The sequence below is a fragment of the Rhopalosiphum maidis genome, chromosome 1 (genome assembly GCF_003676215.2).
Source record: "Rhopalosiphum maidis isolate BTI-1 chromosome 1, ASM367621v3, whole genome shotgun sequence".
Lineage (NCBI taxonomy): Eukaryota > Metazoa > Arthropoda > Insecta > Hemiptera > Aphididae > Rhopalosiphum > Rhopalosiphum maidis.
In genome coordinates, this window is record NC_040877.1 from 57,099,512 (window position 1) to 57,115,806 (window position 16,295).

Below are 16,295 nucleotides of genomic sequence, written 5' to 3' on the forward strand. Positions count from 1 at the left end.
AAAAATCAAGGAAAAAAAGAACAGAAAAAATACCAATGATAATAAGACAAAAATAAATTAAAATATCTTTAAGCATGTTTTATTGTCGAAGAAAGTTGACTTCTCAAAATAATAGTCCTTATAGTGTTCTAAGACAATTAGTTATTTTTGGTGGAAAATTTCCAAGTGAAAAGAAATTGTTATCATAGTACTTTGTATTATTTAAGTGTATCCTTCAAAATATATTTTATCGCCGTGTTTATTGAATTCCAAATTTTTATTTCTTAAAAGTAATCAGGTCAGAAAAAACAATAAGTAATACACTAGCCCATTGTTGACTATCAACAGATCAAATTGTATTTACTCAAACAACAACACAAATAAATATAAAGAATAAACGAAAATATGAAAAATGTATTTATATGACCAGTATACAAAATATATTTAACGATACAATATACATTTATACCTGTATGCTAGATTAATTAAAACAAAATAAATACATCATAAAAAGGATAAATTAAATACCATTGCATAAATGAATATTTTTTTATTAGTTTTTAAAAATCCTTTTTTGTATTTTCTCCTTATCAGTTACCGTGATGTTTTAATCATATATGGTTAAGGACTTTGAGCGCTTTAAAATTGTATCTATATTTACTAAACATAAAAAATGTTCATCACAATCTTCTTTGTTTAAACAAATATAGATTTAGATTCGAGTTATCTTTTATCTGAACATCTAGATAAATTTTAATTGTGTTTTTATCTTTTTCTAGATAAAAACTAATACCCACCTGATCCCAAACGTTGTGGTGATTTGTACGGCGAAGACGGTATAGTATTACATTGCGCTAATATAATGTATGGCGATAAAAAAAAAAATCAAAATATATCTACAGGTCACGCGCATATTATATACACGAGTTATATATATAATTTTTAATTATTGATAAAATAATGTTATTACATAACGTGTATCATAGTTTACTCCGAACCGAGATTGGTGAAGTGCATAGTAATATACAAACTGGTTAATAATTTTAATATAGTGTTACATTGTTTAGCTGGCATACGATCCGCGCGTTATATTTTCTATGCGTCTTATACCTTTACGCGAAACCAGCCTCAGTGTTGTGGCGATGGCGACAACATCAAGTGCATCGCAATGATATATAGTTTAAGACATCAAGCTCCTCGATATTGTCTAGTAATTAGTATCAATATTGTATAACGTTTTCTGTCATACCGTTGGTTTAAAATCCGAACAGTTTTGTAAAGCAATTAGTGTATTTTTACATTGTTTTAATTACACACTCGATATAACGCAGTTAAATTGGTCGAAGAATATTGGAATAATATCACGAACGGTGTTATCAGTGGTCAGTGGTTAACGCATATTTTTAAAGGTATTTATTATGCTACATGGTTTTTTTATATATGTAGGTATGTACAAAACACAAAAAAACTAATAACTCGATGTACAATTATATTTTCAAAAACGAGCAATGTTTGTCGTTAAAAACCACGAAAAACGTTGCTTTCGTCACTATTTTGTTCATCGTGCTTTGCGAGACTACAAAAACTCGTAACAAATTATTTTTTCTATGATGATACGTCTAAACTGATTCTATTATTTTTATGTTGTATACTTTGATTAGTTTAGTGTTAACTGCAGGTTAATAAGCATAGAAACTTAACTTTTTGAAACGCTGTTTAAATATATACATAATATGTATATATATTATTTATTCATCCACAAGTATAATAAAATATAATAATATGCTATAAATAATTTATTATTTTACGTACAATTGTGTATTGATAATAGTAGTGTAGTACTATAATAAGAAATATTTTACTAAGTATTAACATTTCTGTGTATAATTGTTATTAAAATGAAAACCATTACAATCTAAAAATAGATTTTCAGTACAAACTACAATCGAAAGTCTGATTCATCACTTTTCAATCAGCACTCGTCAATCATGACTATAGACAGTATAGTACCTATTAATACGTATTTATTGGTAAAGTTCTATGAATGTATTATGTCTGTTTAAGATTTATAACGACATTTTGCCATAATATGGGTTAACCGGAAGTTTTGATCGTACGTTTATTTTATTAATAATTATCTAGTTAATAGTTTAACCCCATTGATAAATTAAATTAAATTATATATAAATAGTTATTATTTAGTATAGATAATAATATAATAAGTAGTAAGTATAATAGCTTATAACCCTAACCTTAATTTACTAAGATTTCTATTTTTTTTTTATTGGAATCTACTGAAAACGTTAATATCTGTGTATAAGGAATATCTAATCATACACAAATCAATATCATCTTTATTTGAATTTTAGGGGCTTTTTTTTTTACTCTACGAGCTTTTTATTTTATACTTACAATAATGCACTATGCACTAATTATACTATTATTACTGTATTACATTTTTCCAAATATTTCGAATTTCGTTAACCACTATAATAATAATAATCATATAAGACCACTATAATGGGTTTTATATGATTTTTGCTAGTGGCGTAATTACGGGGGGAGATTTGGGAGATATATCTCCTCCCTTGACCTCCCCCCCCTTAGCTTATATTTGTGGGTTTTTTTTATCAGCACTTTGTCGGTAAACAATAAAATGCTGATATGTTTGGCATTGACAGTTTTAGTCATATCACCCTCTTTGATCTCGATAAAATCCTAAATACGCCACTAATATTTGCTTTCATATGGTGGTATGATGCTCCTGTGTTAAATTTAACTTAAAAACTAAACGGATAGTAAAATGTTGAATTTATATAGAATGAAAAACTGTTAGAAATGCCTCCGTATATTTTCTACTAAGTAATGCTACAGTAAATAACTTGTTGAATAATTTAAAATATCAATTTAAATTAAATTATATCTAAATATTTATTTTGGTGATGCCAATAGTTAATACACACATTTCTATTAAATAAGGTTACGAGTTGTTATTACGAAATTCCGTTGCAAAAAAATATAATTGTATTCTACTCATTATCTGTTTATTCGTGTATGTTAATTGTTGACATTACCACACTGGTTGGTCGTGCCTCGTCTTACCGACCATGATCACAGCATACTCAGCATATAAATAAAGAATTTTTCTAAAATCGTTATTTTAAATTTATTATTCTGCATGCCTGTATAAAATATTTGGTTTGTTGCTTAATAATTATGAAAAATTAATTTACTGGTTTATAATATATTAATAATAAACAACAAAATGAATATTGTATACATTCATGTGAAATAATAAATTAAATACCTATTGATTTTTAATATAACTAATACTAGTAATACCTATCTATATTATAAATTAGTAAAATAAATATTTACAACTATTAAACAACTAAAGAGTTTCTTTACTATTTAGAAGTGCTTTTATAGTAATATACTTTTTATTTCTGAAGTTTTGCAGTTATTCTCATTATCGTTTATCGTACATACATATTATATAGACGCCATCGCCAGGATATCTGTTTAAATAATGCTTATATATATAGGAATATGTTTTCAAATTATATTAAAACAATTCTAGGCATTTATAATTATTATTTAAAAGGTAAATAATACGTTGATAATTATGTAAAATAAAATATTTTTACAAACATTACATTTTTTTCTTAAATATTTTTTTCCCCTGGAAATCCAAAGAGGTGCAACTGACCCCTTCCCATTACAGCGCCTATGCGCACATACTATTTTATAAGACAGTAAAAAAAAAAATTCTGAAAACTATCGCAAAAAATTAAAATATTTACGTTCTAAATGATGGCATAAAATATTGAATCGTATAAAAATCTATTGAAATGCAACAATGTTCTATAAGTATAAAATATTGCATATCATGTACAAAGTTTAAATAATAGATAACTAATCGAAAATTGCCGATTTCACCGTAGCAGCCCCTGTACCGACGATAATATACATTAGTTAAATACCTATTGTCTAATTATACTCATATAGCAAAACACTAAAATGCGATAAGTGCAATCATAACATGCTAATATTATCATGGTAGTAAAAAGAATGTCACCGTAAGAAATACACGACAAAGTTGTCACATGAATGATTGAGCAATATCAAACGACAAACGTATATATTATGCTAGTTAATTGAGCATTATACATTTTGTAAAAAATACTATAATACGTTTGAAAAACTGTCTTTGAGTGAATAATTATAATACATTGTCATGTGTTTGGAAAACATTTATAATATACTCTAATATGTTAAGTAATATTTTATCAATGCATTTTCTCTTCGATTTAATAGACATCCGTGAACTTAACTAGTATAATTAAAAATATAATGTCTTTTTATGATTTTTAAAAATCCCGTATAAAAATTGTTAGTACTTGTTTAAAATGTCGTTACATAATACGCTATATACACTTCAAAAGTATTATTTCAGCTGGCGCATGCACTTTCCTAATTTTGAAGTTTGTAAATATTCTTATTTCTGTCTAATAAAAGTTTTTGACAAATATGTTAACAGTATTTTTATTTGCCTTAGATTTTGTATTATTTTATATTTTAATTCATTGTAATATATTAATATAATGAAAATTATTAGATATGATATAGATATTTACATGATAATTAATAACATTAATGTAACGAATCAAAAAATATCAAGTGCAAAAAAAAATCAAATACAATTCGATGGTTGTATATTTGTATTATACGAATAACTATAATTACGTAGTTTGTCGACACATCGTATATACCTACTTTTTTATGTGATTCAATCGTTATACATTAATAATTTTATACTATTATACATATAAAATAGGTTTACGATAGACTTTAACTAAATGATTAATTTAATACCTGACATAATACATGTATATTACGCGCATCATTTATATTAATGATATTATTGGCATTTATTAATTTTTATGATGTCATTTTATTGATTATATTATATTGTTTAAGTAGTTTAATACGTAATAACTACGATACAACGATTCACTTTATTAATTGTGATACTTTACATTATTGTGTTTTCGACTATTTTTTAAGTACTTGTTTTTCGTCTTTTGCGATATCGGTAACAAAACAACGTTTTTTTTGTGTGTTTTTATCCTATCAAATAATTTTACTAATTTTAGCAACTTATATTACTCGGGCTTAGAAAAGTCTGTAATATAATAATAAGACACAAATTAAAAAATTCCGTTTTTTGTATTATGTATTATTATTATACTTATATGACGCGTATATAGCTAGTCGTATAATAATACGACTTCACCCGGGGAAAAATTAACAAAATATATAAAACACAATATTATTATACCTTGGTTTTAGTATAAGTACCTCATTTCACAATCAAATTGGCGTCGGTATAATTCAACTTATGAATTAATTCGATCATTATGAATAATGATGGAAATAGAATTCGCTATATTTATTAACGTCGTTCAAATTACGCTTCAAGCTTTCTTGATATTTCTCAAAATTATTTTTGAAATTTTCATCAAAATCGGTCGTGCGTAGTTTTTGACTATATTTATAGATTCTATAAAAGTATCTTTTTTTTCTGTAACCAATGGTCATCCTATAAGGTATAAACAAAAAATATTCGATTCTCATGTGTTAAAACGAAATTCATGCGTGAGTAAACTTATGGCAACCTTATACTTAAGGTTTGAAATACGAAGATATGAATACTCTTCACCGATTCTCAAGGAATATATATTATATATGTGTTGCATAGTTGGTCGCTAATCTGCTCAGCGGTTTCCCAGTCTATAAACCTAATACAATGTGTTATTTCTTACTAGCAAAATGCAGAGCTCTAATCCTCTGTATAACTCGACCAAGGTGTTGAATTAATATATTTTTTTTATTTGATTGCCATCGGGGGATAAGACTTTTGCAATACTTCTTTTTCAAATTTAAAAAAGACTATTAAGTAGATATATACTAAATATTATAATATTTATAATTTTTAACTTGTTTTTATTTTACAATACACTCGCCGTATTTTTATGATTAATTGTATTCCTAGTTCACCGCCATAAATAATATTAAACGAAATCATAATTTATTATAATAGTTTTTATTTAATATATATTTTTGAATATGTATTGTTTAACCACTGTTGATTAGATATATTTTAAACACTGAAAACTTGATCAAATTATATTGTGTGCTGCCTATGTACAAATATCGAAACGAATCTATTCAACAATAGAAAATAGAGTACACAAATAAATAGTTTAAAATTATTAATGTTTACGATACAGTCTAACAGTATGTGATTTAACACTTAACATTGAGTGTAGTTTAAAACTAAATTGGAAAAATAATAAGTTATAGCATTATCAAAGTCTTGGCAAGTCGAATGTAATTTGATACCGTTGTATTATACAATATCGTGTACTGTGTCCAATTCACTTACATGACACTCTGCTCTATAAACGGCAGTACACCATACACATACACACACACACACACAAACACACATACACACGTCTAAATGACCAACTTGCGATTAACAGCTGGTCAATGATTACTAAACGACTAATTAATATGTATCAGACATAATATGAAGTAATAAATATAGAAAATTCAAAGAAAACTCCATCAGGAATCCTATTACCCTATAAAAAGGCAATAATTTTGACCTGATCGCTTACAAAACTGTGGGGTTTTGATTGGAAGGATTTAATTGTGAAAACAGATTTTTATTCATTAACAAGTTTATTGTGTTTTAATTGAATCGATATTCAATGATTGTTTTTTCAACTAAAAGTAAAAACGATATGCGATTTTGTATTATTTTATATCAGTTTTGTTAGTTTGAAAATAGTGACCATAATATTCTTTGACATACGACTGCGCATACAAAAGTTCAGTGTTTAAAAATAAATCTTTCATTCATTAACCGCTTCATTTGACCGCATATTATATACTTTCCAGAATAGATAATCCCTTTAAACGTTTAATGCCTATGACAAACTCACGCTTATATATAATGTTAATAAATCAATTAATAATTCAAAAATGATGTTTTATGTGTTTTGAGTTATCATTGACAGCTTAAAATATATGAAATGTAAAATTTTTATTTTTATCGAGTATTTGAATAGGTAGCTGGTATTTGAGTTAAAAATGTAACGGCTATATTATATTATACAATTACGACTTACGAATACAAGCTCTGTATAATACAACACTGTAATTTTTTATGTTTCAGGCTTTATTCTAATAAGAGACTTAAAATATCACCGTTAATAATACGTTACTATATAAAGCGATATGAATAGAAAAATATTTAGAGAAAATGATAGACTTGTCGAAGCAATAGAGGCTCAGGACGCAAAATCTTGTCGCAGACAACTGTTGTCGTGCTTTCTAGGTAAGATATTTTTAAATCAGTTATATACTCATACATAAATAATATTATAGTTAATATTTTTGGGAAATAAAATACCTGATATTATTTTACTAACTGGTATTTATTTCCAAAAGATAAATGATACCGCTTAACCGATGTAATTAATTAAAATAAATTACAGATGGGTTTGAGAAAACTCTTCAAACTTTAAGAAATCCAAACAGTTCAATTTTCAAGGAAAATTGAGGTTAGCATTCGAACTTGAACTTGAACTTCTCGAACAGTTTGAATATTCTGAGAATAGTCGAGTTCGAAATGTTTATGTATGACAGTAGATTAATTTGATTTTTTTTTTTTTTTTTGTCAATATTGTACATGCTGTCAATATTTTATGTCATATAATGTCTTAATTTAGCTTGAAAACCATCAAATATGCATAAAAAATAAAAAATATACAGTTAAATAGGTATGCCTTAAAATTATTTTATTAAATATTATAAAATATTTTTTTATTCAATTTTCTATTTACTTATACGGATATCCGACGGATATCTGACAAATGAATAAACTTTTGTTCTAATCAATATTTTAAAAAATTTCTTTTAAATATAATTTAAAATTTATAATTTTTATAGACACTTGTGCAACATTTGTATTATATATTTTATATAATTTTTTGTATTTTTTAATACTGAAAATAAAAAACTTAATAATTGATAGAAAAAATTTCCATAATATTCAAAATAGCCGATTTGTAACTCAATAAAAATGTAGCGCTAGTGTCTATGAATTATAATATTTAAAAGAAATTTTTTTTAAATATTGACTAGAACAAAAGTTATTTCATTATTTCATTTGACAGATCTTTGTGGGACACTCTATATATGTATATAAAACAATAATACAGCTAATATAGATAATAGATCTAATCTAATTTAATCTACCCACTGACCGTTAAGATAACAATTAGTCTGGTCTTTACCGTTTTTATAACAAATTCGTAGTTAATATAATTGTGTTGACTTTGATTCATGAAAATTATTTACGAAGTGCTTAATTTTTAATAAGCTATTAAATCAATACGCAATATAAATTTAAAATATCCATTTATAATAAAAAAATATATCTTTTAAACCCTAAAATATCAAAATATGCAAAAATATGCACTAAAAATGTTTAGTATTTTATCACAAATTATGTACTTGTACTAGTTACTACAAGCATACGATAATGATAACCAGAAAAAATTTTTAAATGTATATGAAACTCCTTAATCTAGTACCTATAATAAGTAATAGCTAGCCAATTTTTTTTCTAATTTGATTTAAAAATTGTATAAGTTAAATCTTTAATAGTTTGAAATCAACGTTTATTTTACTAATACTATACTTTAAAATTTGTTATAGTTAAACTTTTAAAGGTTTGAAAAAACTTAACTTAAAGTACATAGAAATTTAAATTTGACTCGTCCTAAATTAAAATCATTGTAACAATGTTTTAAATTTTATATTATTTACATTATGTATAGCCTCGTTGATGTCGCTGTCGGCGGGTACAGTTATCGCAGGATGGTCGCCGACCGAAGGAAGTTTTACAGACCAAGATTTGAAGAGATGGTCCACCGAACAGGAATCGTGGATCATATCGATTTACGTGTTCGGCGCGCTGATTGGAGCATTGCCTGCTGGTTTTTTGGGTCAAAAGTATGGCCGCAAATCGTTCCTTCTTTTGCTAGCCATCCCCATGATAGCCGGGTGGATAATTTGTCTGTTGCGATTAGAGAGCGTGAGTATGAGTGTATGTCTTAAATTATTTTTTCGAATTAAAACTATACTTTAACGGTCTCTAACCCGTGTTTGATTTGAAAAATTATTAATTTCGATGTGCACGTTTTCAAAAGTATCTAGTTGAATTTAGTCACTGTAGAGTATTTTTTCATGACTCAATTTTTACTCATAAGTCATACATGTAGACATCACTTTCACATATTATGTATGATACATAATATATCGTGATAAAAAAAAGAAGTTTGATCGTCATAATAAATCGTGGAATTCGGTAGTGTAGTTTGAAAAAAATATACGGAAAAAAATGCACAGTACATCTATTTGTATTTTGTTTACAAAATCTAACCAGTCACATTCGATCGCCAACTCTATACCGATTGCAATTTACAAATAGTGATGGTTGTGTCTCAAATTTTTTTGTATAGTTTACACCTCTATTTCCTCGTGTAGTTAAATTTACGCGTCGTACACGTGAATTTATTTCACGTAGAATTTTATTTTCAATACATTTAGTATATTCCAAATTCCAATAGTTATCTACACAGCGGTGATCGGTAATCAATTATTTATTTTAAACCCGTTAAACCAGATGTAGCTTCTTCACACGTCTCAATTTTTTACGATAATACTGGTTATGTAACATTTATTTTTAGAACATTAGGTACAAATATTTTTAATTTTTTTTCTTTTTACGGCCATTGTTAACATATTTTTTTTAAATGGCATACTAATTTAATAAATATTATGTTGTTTTAAATACACATAAAATAAAAACCGTGATTTACTAATTAATTATACATGCATTCAATTTACGAATTTTTAATTTTAAATGGGTACACGTGAACAAAAAGCACGTGCGTCACATACATTTTAACTCACATTTAAATTCGAGAGCTCTAATTTTACACACTAATATTCGTTCTCATTATTACGAACTATACTAACCTATAACCTAACCTTACGACTGTCTGTGATCCTATAACCTAACAAATCAAAACATTGCAGGTATGATATTATGATAACATTTTAATTATGTTTATTTTGCCAGATTATTTTATATATTTTATTATCAATTTTAATAATTAATGTATACTAATAGTTTCTGAAATCAAAAAAAGAGCTTAATATTTTGGTAAAAAAAACTAAACTCGTTTAAGTTATATACCTAATTATAATACCACATACATTTTTCATGTGCGGTCCGAGTACTACCAAAATTCAAAATCAATTGAGAACCTATCTATAGTGTATTACCTGCAGTAAAAACTTGATATCCATTATTAAGTCATACAACTTTAATTTATGTACCTAACTATATAGTTCATAGTGGTTTTTCAAATACCACACGATTCACGGTTTATAAAGCACATAATATTATATTACATAGCAATAATATTAAATATTGCAATCTTTGCATCATGATGGTGTACTATGCTTATATTAGATAATACTATATATCAAACAATTTATATTTTACCGAACGTTATCGCATTTCATAATTTATTTCCGTATTTAAACGAATATTATACTTGGCACTATAGGTACCCAAAGTCTTGTTTGACCGTAGGTATATTCATTGTTATAAAGTTATCGCATTTATTAAAAAATTTAAGAAGTTAACATAGTTACATATAAACAATGTGGTTTGTGGTTATTTTATTATAACGACAAAATATAATATTATTAATATTACCATACGTATAGGTAATAGGTACTAATTTGCATTATAATTGATGCAATAATCGTAAAACAGTTGAAGAATATTTTTTAAAACATTTTAGTAATTACTAATTTTCATAATCGTTTGACACCTATCCTTAATTTACCCACACAACATGACGTACACCATATATAATATCACACGCTAGTATAATAAGTAGTTTAATTTTCCGTATAATTTCACTCGGACAGCAATATATTTTATGTATACCTACTAAAAACCAGTCATCCAGAATAATGACAATACAATAGACGATGGTAATCAACTTCGAACACACACGTGTTACCTCTAAAATTGGAATAATATGATAAATACGAGGGATAGATCGAGTCGAATATTTTACGACCGTTTATCGACGTCAATGGCTTTCAGTTTTCTTTAGCATATACTTTTGTTTACTTTACATAAATCCCATTTACTTTTGTTTAATACTAATTACGACATAATAATTTATTATAATGTATAATGATTTATTCATGTGCCGTTTTATTTCAGGAATTAATGTAATTGCCTTGCTCCAGGTAAAATAAACAAAACGTTTATCCACATGCTATGATTTTATGTTAATTTTGCTCACTTATTTTCCGGTTAAGGTGACGATGATGGTATCTTTTTGTTATGCATAATTACTCGTTAACACAATTTATCATTCTCATCAACAAACACAATGTCGTTTACAGAAATTTTACTCGGTAATATTTTACTATGAATTTCTATTTGCGAAACACAATAAAATACGTCGATGATTTTAAATCGCATGTTTTTCGTAATTATTTACATCGCTTACATATAATTGTTTTTATGTCATGTACAAAGATTTTCATAATCGACTTGTACCTCAACGGTCATCTTATATAAGAAAATTAGAAAAATAATATTTTACAGTATAATCCGAATATCTTTCGAATTTAATTTTTAAGTATATTTGTGTACGCCGCGAACTGCGTGAACCCAATAGTTTTGTCGAATGTAGTGTGTAATTACTAATTACAAATCTACGTTTCCGTGCAGTACCTATTCATTCAAATATTTCACTCAGATAAAGCAACAAACGATACTTCAGTGTTTTGAAATGTCTAAGCTTAGTATATTTTCGGAGGAAGTTAAAAATTAAAATTTTGAAAACGTGACTATAAATTGTTTTTGTCTAGTGTGTACTGACTTAAAAACCAAATCAACACGTGTCACGACTATAATTAATTTATAAAATACGTACACCTATATTTTTGAAATAAATTTTGCAACCAGTGCTGAATTTAAGTCTTAAAGGCCGGCTGAAATTAAACTAATATTCGATGATTCTTAAAACCAGTCAAGACATATTTCTACTTTTAAAGTCGTAAGTGATTCTATGCGTTATCTATTTTTTTGTCGGTATTAAATAAAAGTCAAAAAAGGTTTTTAAAAAGAAAACATTTCAAATATATGCGGTCGTTTATTGGCTAATAATTTGTTTATTTTTTCGGTGACAATTTAATATATTCAATACGCTTGATAATTCATCACTTTTAAAAGTCCAGAACATTATTGAGGTCTCCGCACCTCCACGAAATCCGGTACTGCAGTTCGCAACAAACGGGGCCGATTCGCCTTACTGGCTGGGCCGTATACCTTAACAACAAATACGATACAACGTACAACGTTTTCGCCGATTTTCAGATGCTCCTGGAATGCTTGGGAAGGTTCGTGTGCGGGTTAGCGGTGGGCGCGACCACCGTGGCCGTGCCGCTTTACGCCCGCGAAGTGTCGTCAGACGCGCTACGCGGCCGCACCGGCGTGTTCCTGGACTTCATGCTGTGCGCCGGCATACTGTACGCGTACGTGGCCAGGACGGTGTTGCAGGGCGTGCGGCAGTTCTGCCTGGCGTGTTCGATGGTGCCGGTCGTGTTCGTGCTGCTGTTCTCGTGCGTGCCCGAGTCGCCGGTCTACCTGTACAACGCGGGCCGGTACGAACGGGCGGCATCGGCGTTGAGGTCAGTATGAATATCATGCGATATGCGTTTGTTGTGTACAGTAGAATCCGCTTGATTGGGACACGTTTGTCCCGATTAACCGATACGTTCGTTCGGAACTGTGCAGCCTGTCCCCATTAAGCGGCCGTCTCCTTTACGCGGTGTCCCGAATAAGCGGATTCTACTGTATTTAGATCGCAGCCGGTCGAGTGCACAATAATGTATAACACTTCCCGTAGCCCGGGGACTTTGGCGATGTCAGGAAATCACATTTTCATCGAATTGTTTAATACCATTTTTGTTTTTTTTTTTTTTTTTTACTTTATTTTTATCCAGACAAATTTCAAGTTAAGGTTAGAGTAAGATAAACTGATTATTTTGAATTAACGCGCGTTTTATTGAACCGTAGTTTGGTGTTTACAGATGGTTAAGAGGTAGGCGATTCAATGTCAAAAACGAGTTCGATAAAATAGAAAAATCCAAATGTCACGACGATGAGTTATTTGATCGCAGTGGAAAGATGAGTGCCGAAAACAAGTAAAAACAATTATTTTTTTTACCGTTTATTTATTTCTATTATATTAACGGATATTAACATATTACACGTCGCGATATTACTCGGTAACTCAATTGTAAGTGATACGACATAGTACAATAATTTAAGATATAAAACCCTAACAAACTACGTGTACTCCGGTACTCGTATATGATCATTTAAATCCTAATATTAATTTTATGCCAATATACTGTTAGGGTTTTATTTTTCTTTCTTTCTTTTTTTCGGAAGGGTGCGTTCTGTGATAAAAGTATACCATTTAATAACATATATAATATATATCAATATCAGTATAATTCAATTATGGTATCAGCTTTCAATCACATGGTCTATCGAATATCAGATAGGTTATAGCATGTTAGAGTTAGGTTTAGATATTCCTAAACACTCGTCGACCTAATAAAAATTTAGTTTATATTTCCCTGGTCGATGATAACGTTCGAAAAGTCTTTTAATGTTAGCTGATAACAATGAAATCGGAACGATGGACCTAATTTATGATAATACAGACAAACAAAATCAACTTTCTACGCAGTGATTGAAAAAAAATTGTTCATAATAAAGTCCGGTGTGTTCGCTTTTTATTTATTATCTTACGTATACTAAAACTAAAATAATAACAATTATTTTTCTATCCCTAGAGTACATAATACATTCATAAATGCGGTCAATAAAAAACTTTTACCTTAACTTAATTATTATTTTCATGAAAAAATGTAACTTAATTTAGTAAATTAACAAAAATTAACGACTTACAGCTTACCTTTGATTATGATGGAATCACTATTATAGTCGCAAATATACAAAACGATGTATAAGGTTCATGTTTTTTACAATAATTCTAAAGAGGATTTACAAACGTTTTCAGGAAATTTCTAGCGAAAGTGACAATGATTTCTTTCGGTCTAGTGTTCGTTCAGCGAATGTCCGGCGCCGGTGGTGTGATCCAGTACTCGTCCACTTTATTCAAAATGTCCGGGTCTACCATCGAACCGAACACCGCGTGCATCATAGTCGGCACATTCCAACTAGTCACTTCTGGGGTTTCATTTATGTTCGTTGACAAAGTCGGACGGAGAACTCTGCTATTGATCTCATCGGCGGTCATTACTACGTGCCTCGTCCTATTGGTTCTTTACTTCAGTCTTATAGAAAACGGTGAGTGCGATTTTATTGTTATTGGTACATTTCGAAACGTATACTTCACCGATCAATGTGGCCGGCATAATATTTTCTAAAATGTCACGTCGAATCAGAAATCGGAACCACATAATATGAAACGAATCCTACATAATAGTATAATATGACTATTTCTCTCACTTACATGATAATTTTGAGTTTAAATCGAATTCTAGTAAATTCGATCGAAGATTTTCTAAATAGAACATCATCAATACCTCTAAACATTATAATTTTTTATAAATACCGTGAAAAAAAAATCATAAATAGTGCCCTTCGGGATTTTTATGCACATATTATTATGTACGCAGAAACACAAACGGACTCGCCGTGGAGGATATCTCTGCTGTTCATCCTATGCATGTTCATATCTGCCTTCCGGTTGGGCCTGGGACCCATCCCGTGGTTCATAAGTACCGAGCTGTCACCGGCATTGTACGGTGGACGCATACAATCCTTGGCCGCATCCTTTTCCTGGACCCTGTCGTTTGTCATCATGAAGTCATTCAAGATCCTTGTCGAGGCAAATCCCGTGTTGTTGTGGTGTTTGTTTACCGCATTTTCGGCCGCCGGGTTCCTATTCGTGCTGTTCTATGTACCCGAGACCAACAACAAAAGCCGTGAACAGATCCACCTCGACCTGATCGGCTAGGTTGACCTAATAAATATTAGCAACATCCGCTGTTGGGCTACAAATACATTTCACAAGCCATACCACCACGACGAAAGCGAAATGTCGACAACAGCACAATAATTTGCCACCATACCGTCATCTGATCGAAGTCAGTGTAATGTCGATGGATCGCACTGACGGTAAATTTGGGTAGCCAAAATATATTCGCGATCTTTGGCGTAACTAATGGTGATCTTGCAAAATGGTGCCCCCCCCCCCTCGGGCGGAGAAAGTATTTCAAACTTGAGACGTCGCTCGGGTTTATATACACACTATACGTGGTAAATCACAATGATCTGACACATTTAAATGTAATGTAAAACTGTCTCATCTTCGATCTCGATATACCTTGTATATTTACAGCACTTAATTATTACATGAATGCAATATTCAAAACAATGGTTGCGTTAATAAAAAAAATAATAGTAATTTAAAAAAAAAACTTTGTGATAAAATATAGACTTATTTCCAAGTATTTATGATGTTAAAATTATACTATATTATTGTGAGCTACGTACTATTTACCAAAGCAAACGATTAGCTTCTGTATAAAATTTGTATACCTAATATAATGTAATTTTTTCTGTAAAATATGTCCTATGTGTACGTGTTAAAACATCATTAAGATTAAAATGCACGTAATTTTAATAACTATTAAACATAATATTATTATATACTCGTTTTTTGTATGATTAAGGTATTATATGATGTACTTTTTTGATGATTAAAAAACTATATTTTTTTATATTTAAAACCAACAAATCTAATAGGTGGTTTTTACCTCATTAATATTATTATAATTGTGTTGACCCCGAGCCGCCATGGGTTTTTAATGAGCAAAAAAAAAAAAAGTAACAATTTAGTTTTTATCGATAGTGTAGTATATTTTACCGATGTTATTGAATTGAATGTATGGAATATATATATATATATATATATATATATATAATAATTAACAAGAAACCAAATTGAACAGAGAATTACTGAGAATAAAATATAATCGTACAATATTAGTGCACGCGTGTGTGGTTTGAAGCGATAAGCAGATTACGACCTCGTAGT

General features: G+C 29.0%; 1 protein-coding gene across 2 annotated transcripts; it reads left to right on the plus strand.

The window, feature by feature from the left end:
* Positions 1-959: 959 nt before the first annotated feature.
* LOC113550557 (facilitated trehalose transporter Tret1-like) lies at positions 960-15,882 on the plus strand. 2 transcript variants are annotated; one of them, XM_026952479.1, is made up of 7 exons: positions 960-1,388; positions 7,226-7,387; positions 8,895-9,151; positions 12,533-12,846; positions 13,249-13,362; positions 14,250-14,539; positions 14,872-15,882. In XM_026952479.1, exons 2-7 carry the CDS (start codon positions 7,288-7,290, stop codon positions 15,210-15,212), a joined length of 1,416 nt encoding a protein of 471 aa, XP_026808280.1. In that variant the 5' UTR covers positions 960-1,388; positions 7,226-7,287; the 3' UTR covers positions 15,213-15,882. The 2 variants fall into 2 exon arrangements, with proteins under 2 accessions (XP_026808280.1, XP_026808281.1); XM_026952480.1 differs by lacking the exon at positions 960-1,388 and adding an exon at positions 7,548-7,613 and having other exon boundaries at positions 7,298-7,387.
* The last annotated feature ends 413 nt before the right edge of the window (positions 15,883-16,295 follow it).

Bases quoted from the DNA above. Each gene is read 5' to 3' on its own strand.
- LOC113550557 (XM_026952479.1), top strand. From the start codon at position 7,288: ATGAATAGAAAAATATTTAGAGAAAATGATAGACTTGTCGAAGCAATA. The intron at 7,388-8,894 runs GTAAGATATTTT...CATTATGTATAG, and splicing joins ACTGTTGTCGTGCTTTCTAG to CCTCGTTGATGTCGCTGTCG. The intron at 14,540-14,871 runs GTGAGTGCGATT...TTATGTACGCAG, and splicing joins CTTCAGTCTTATAGAAAACG to AAACACAAACGGACTCGCCG.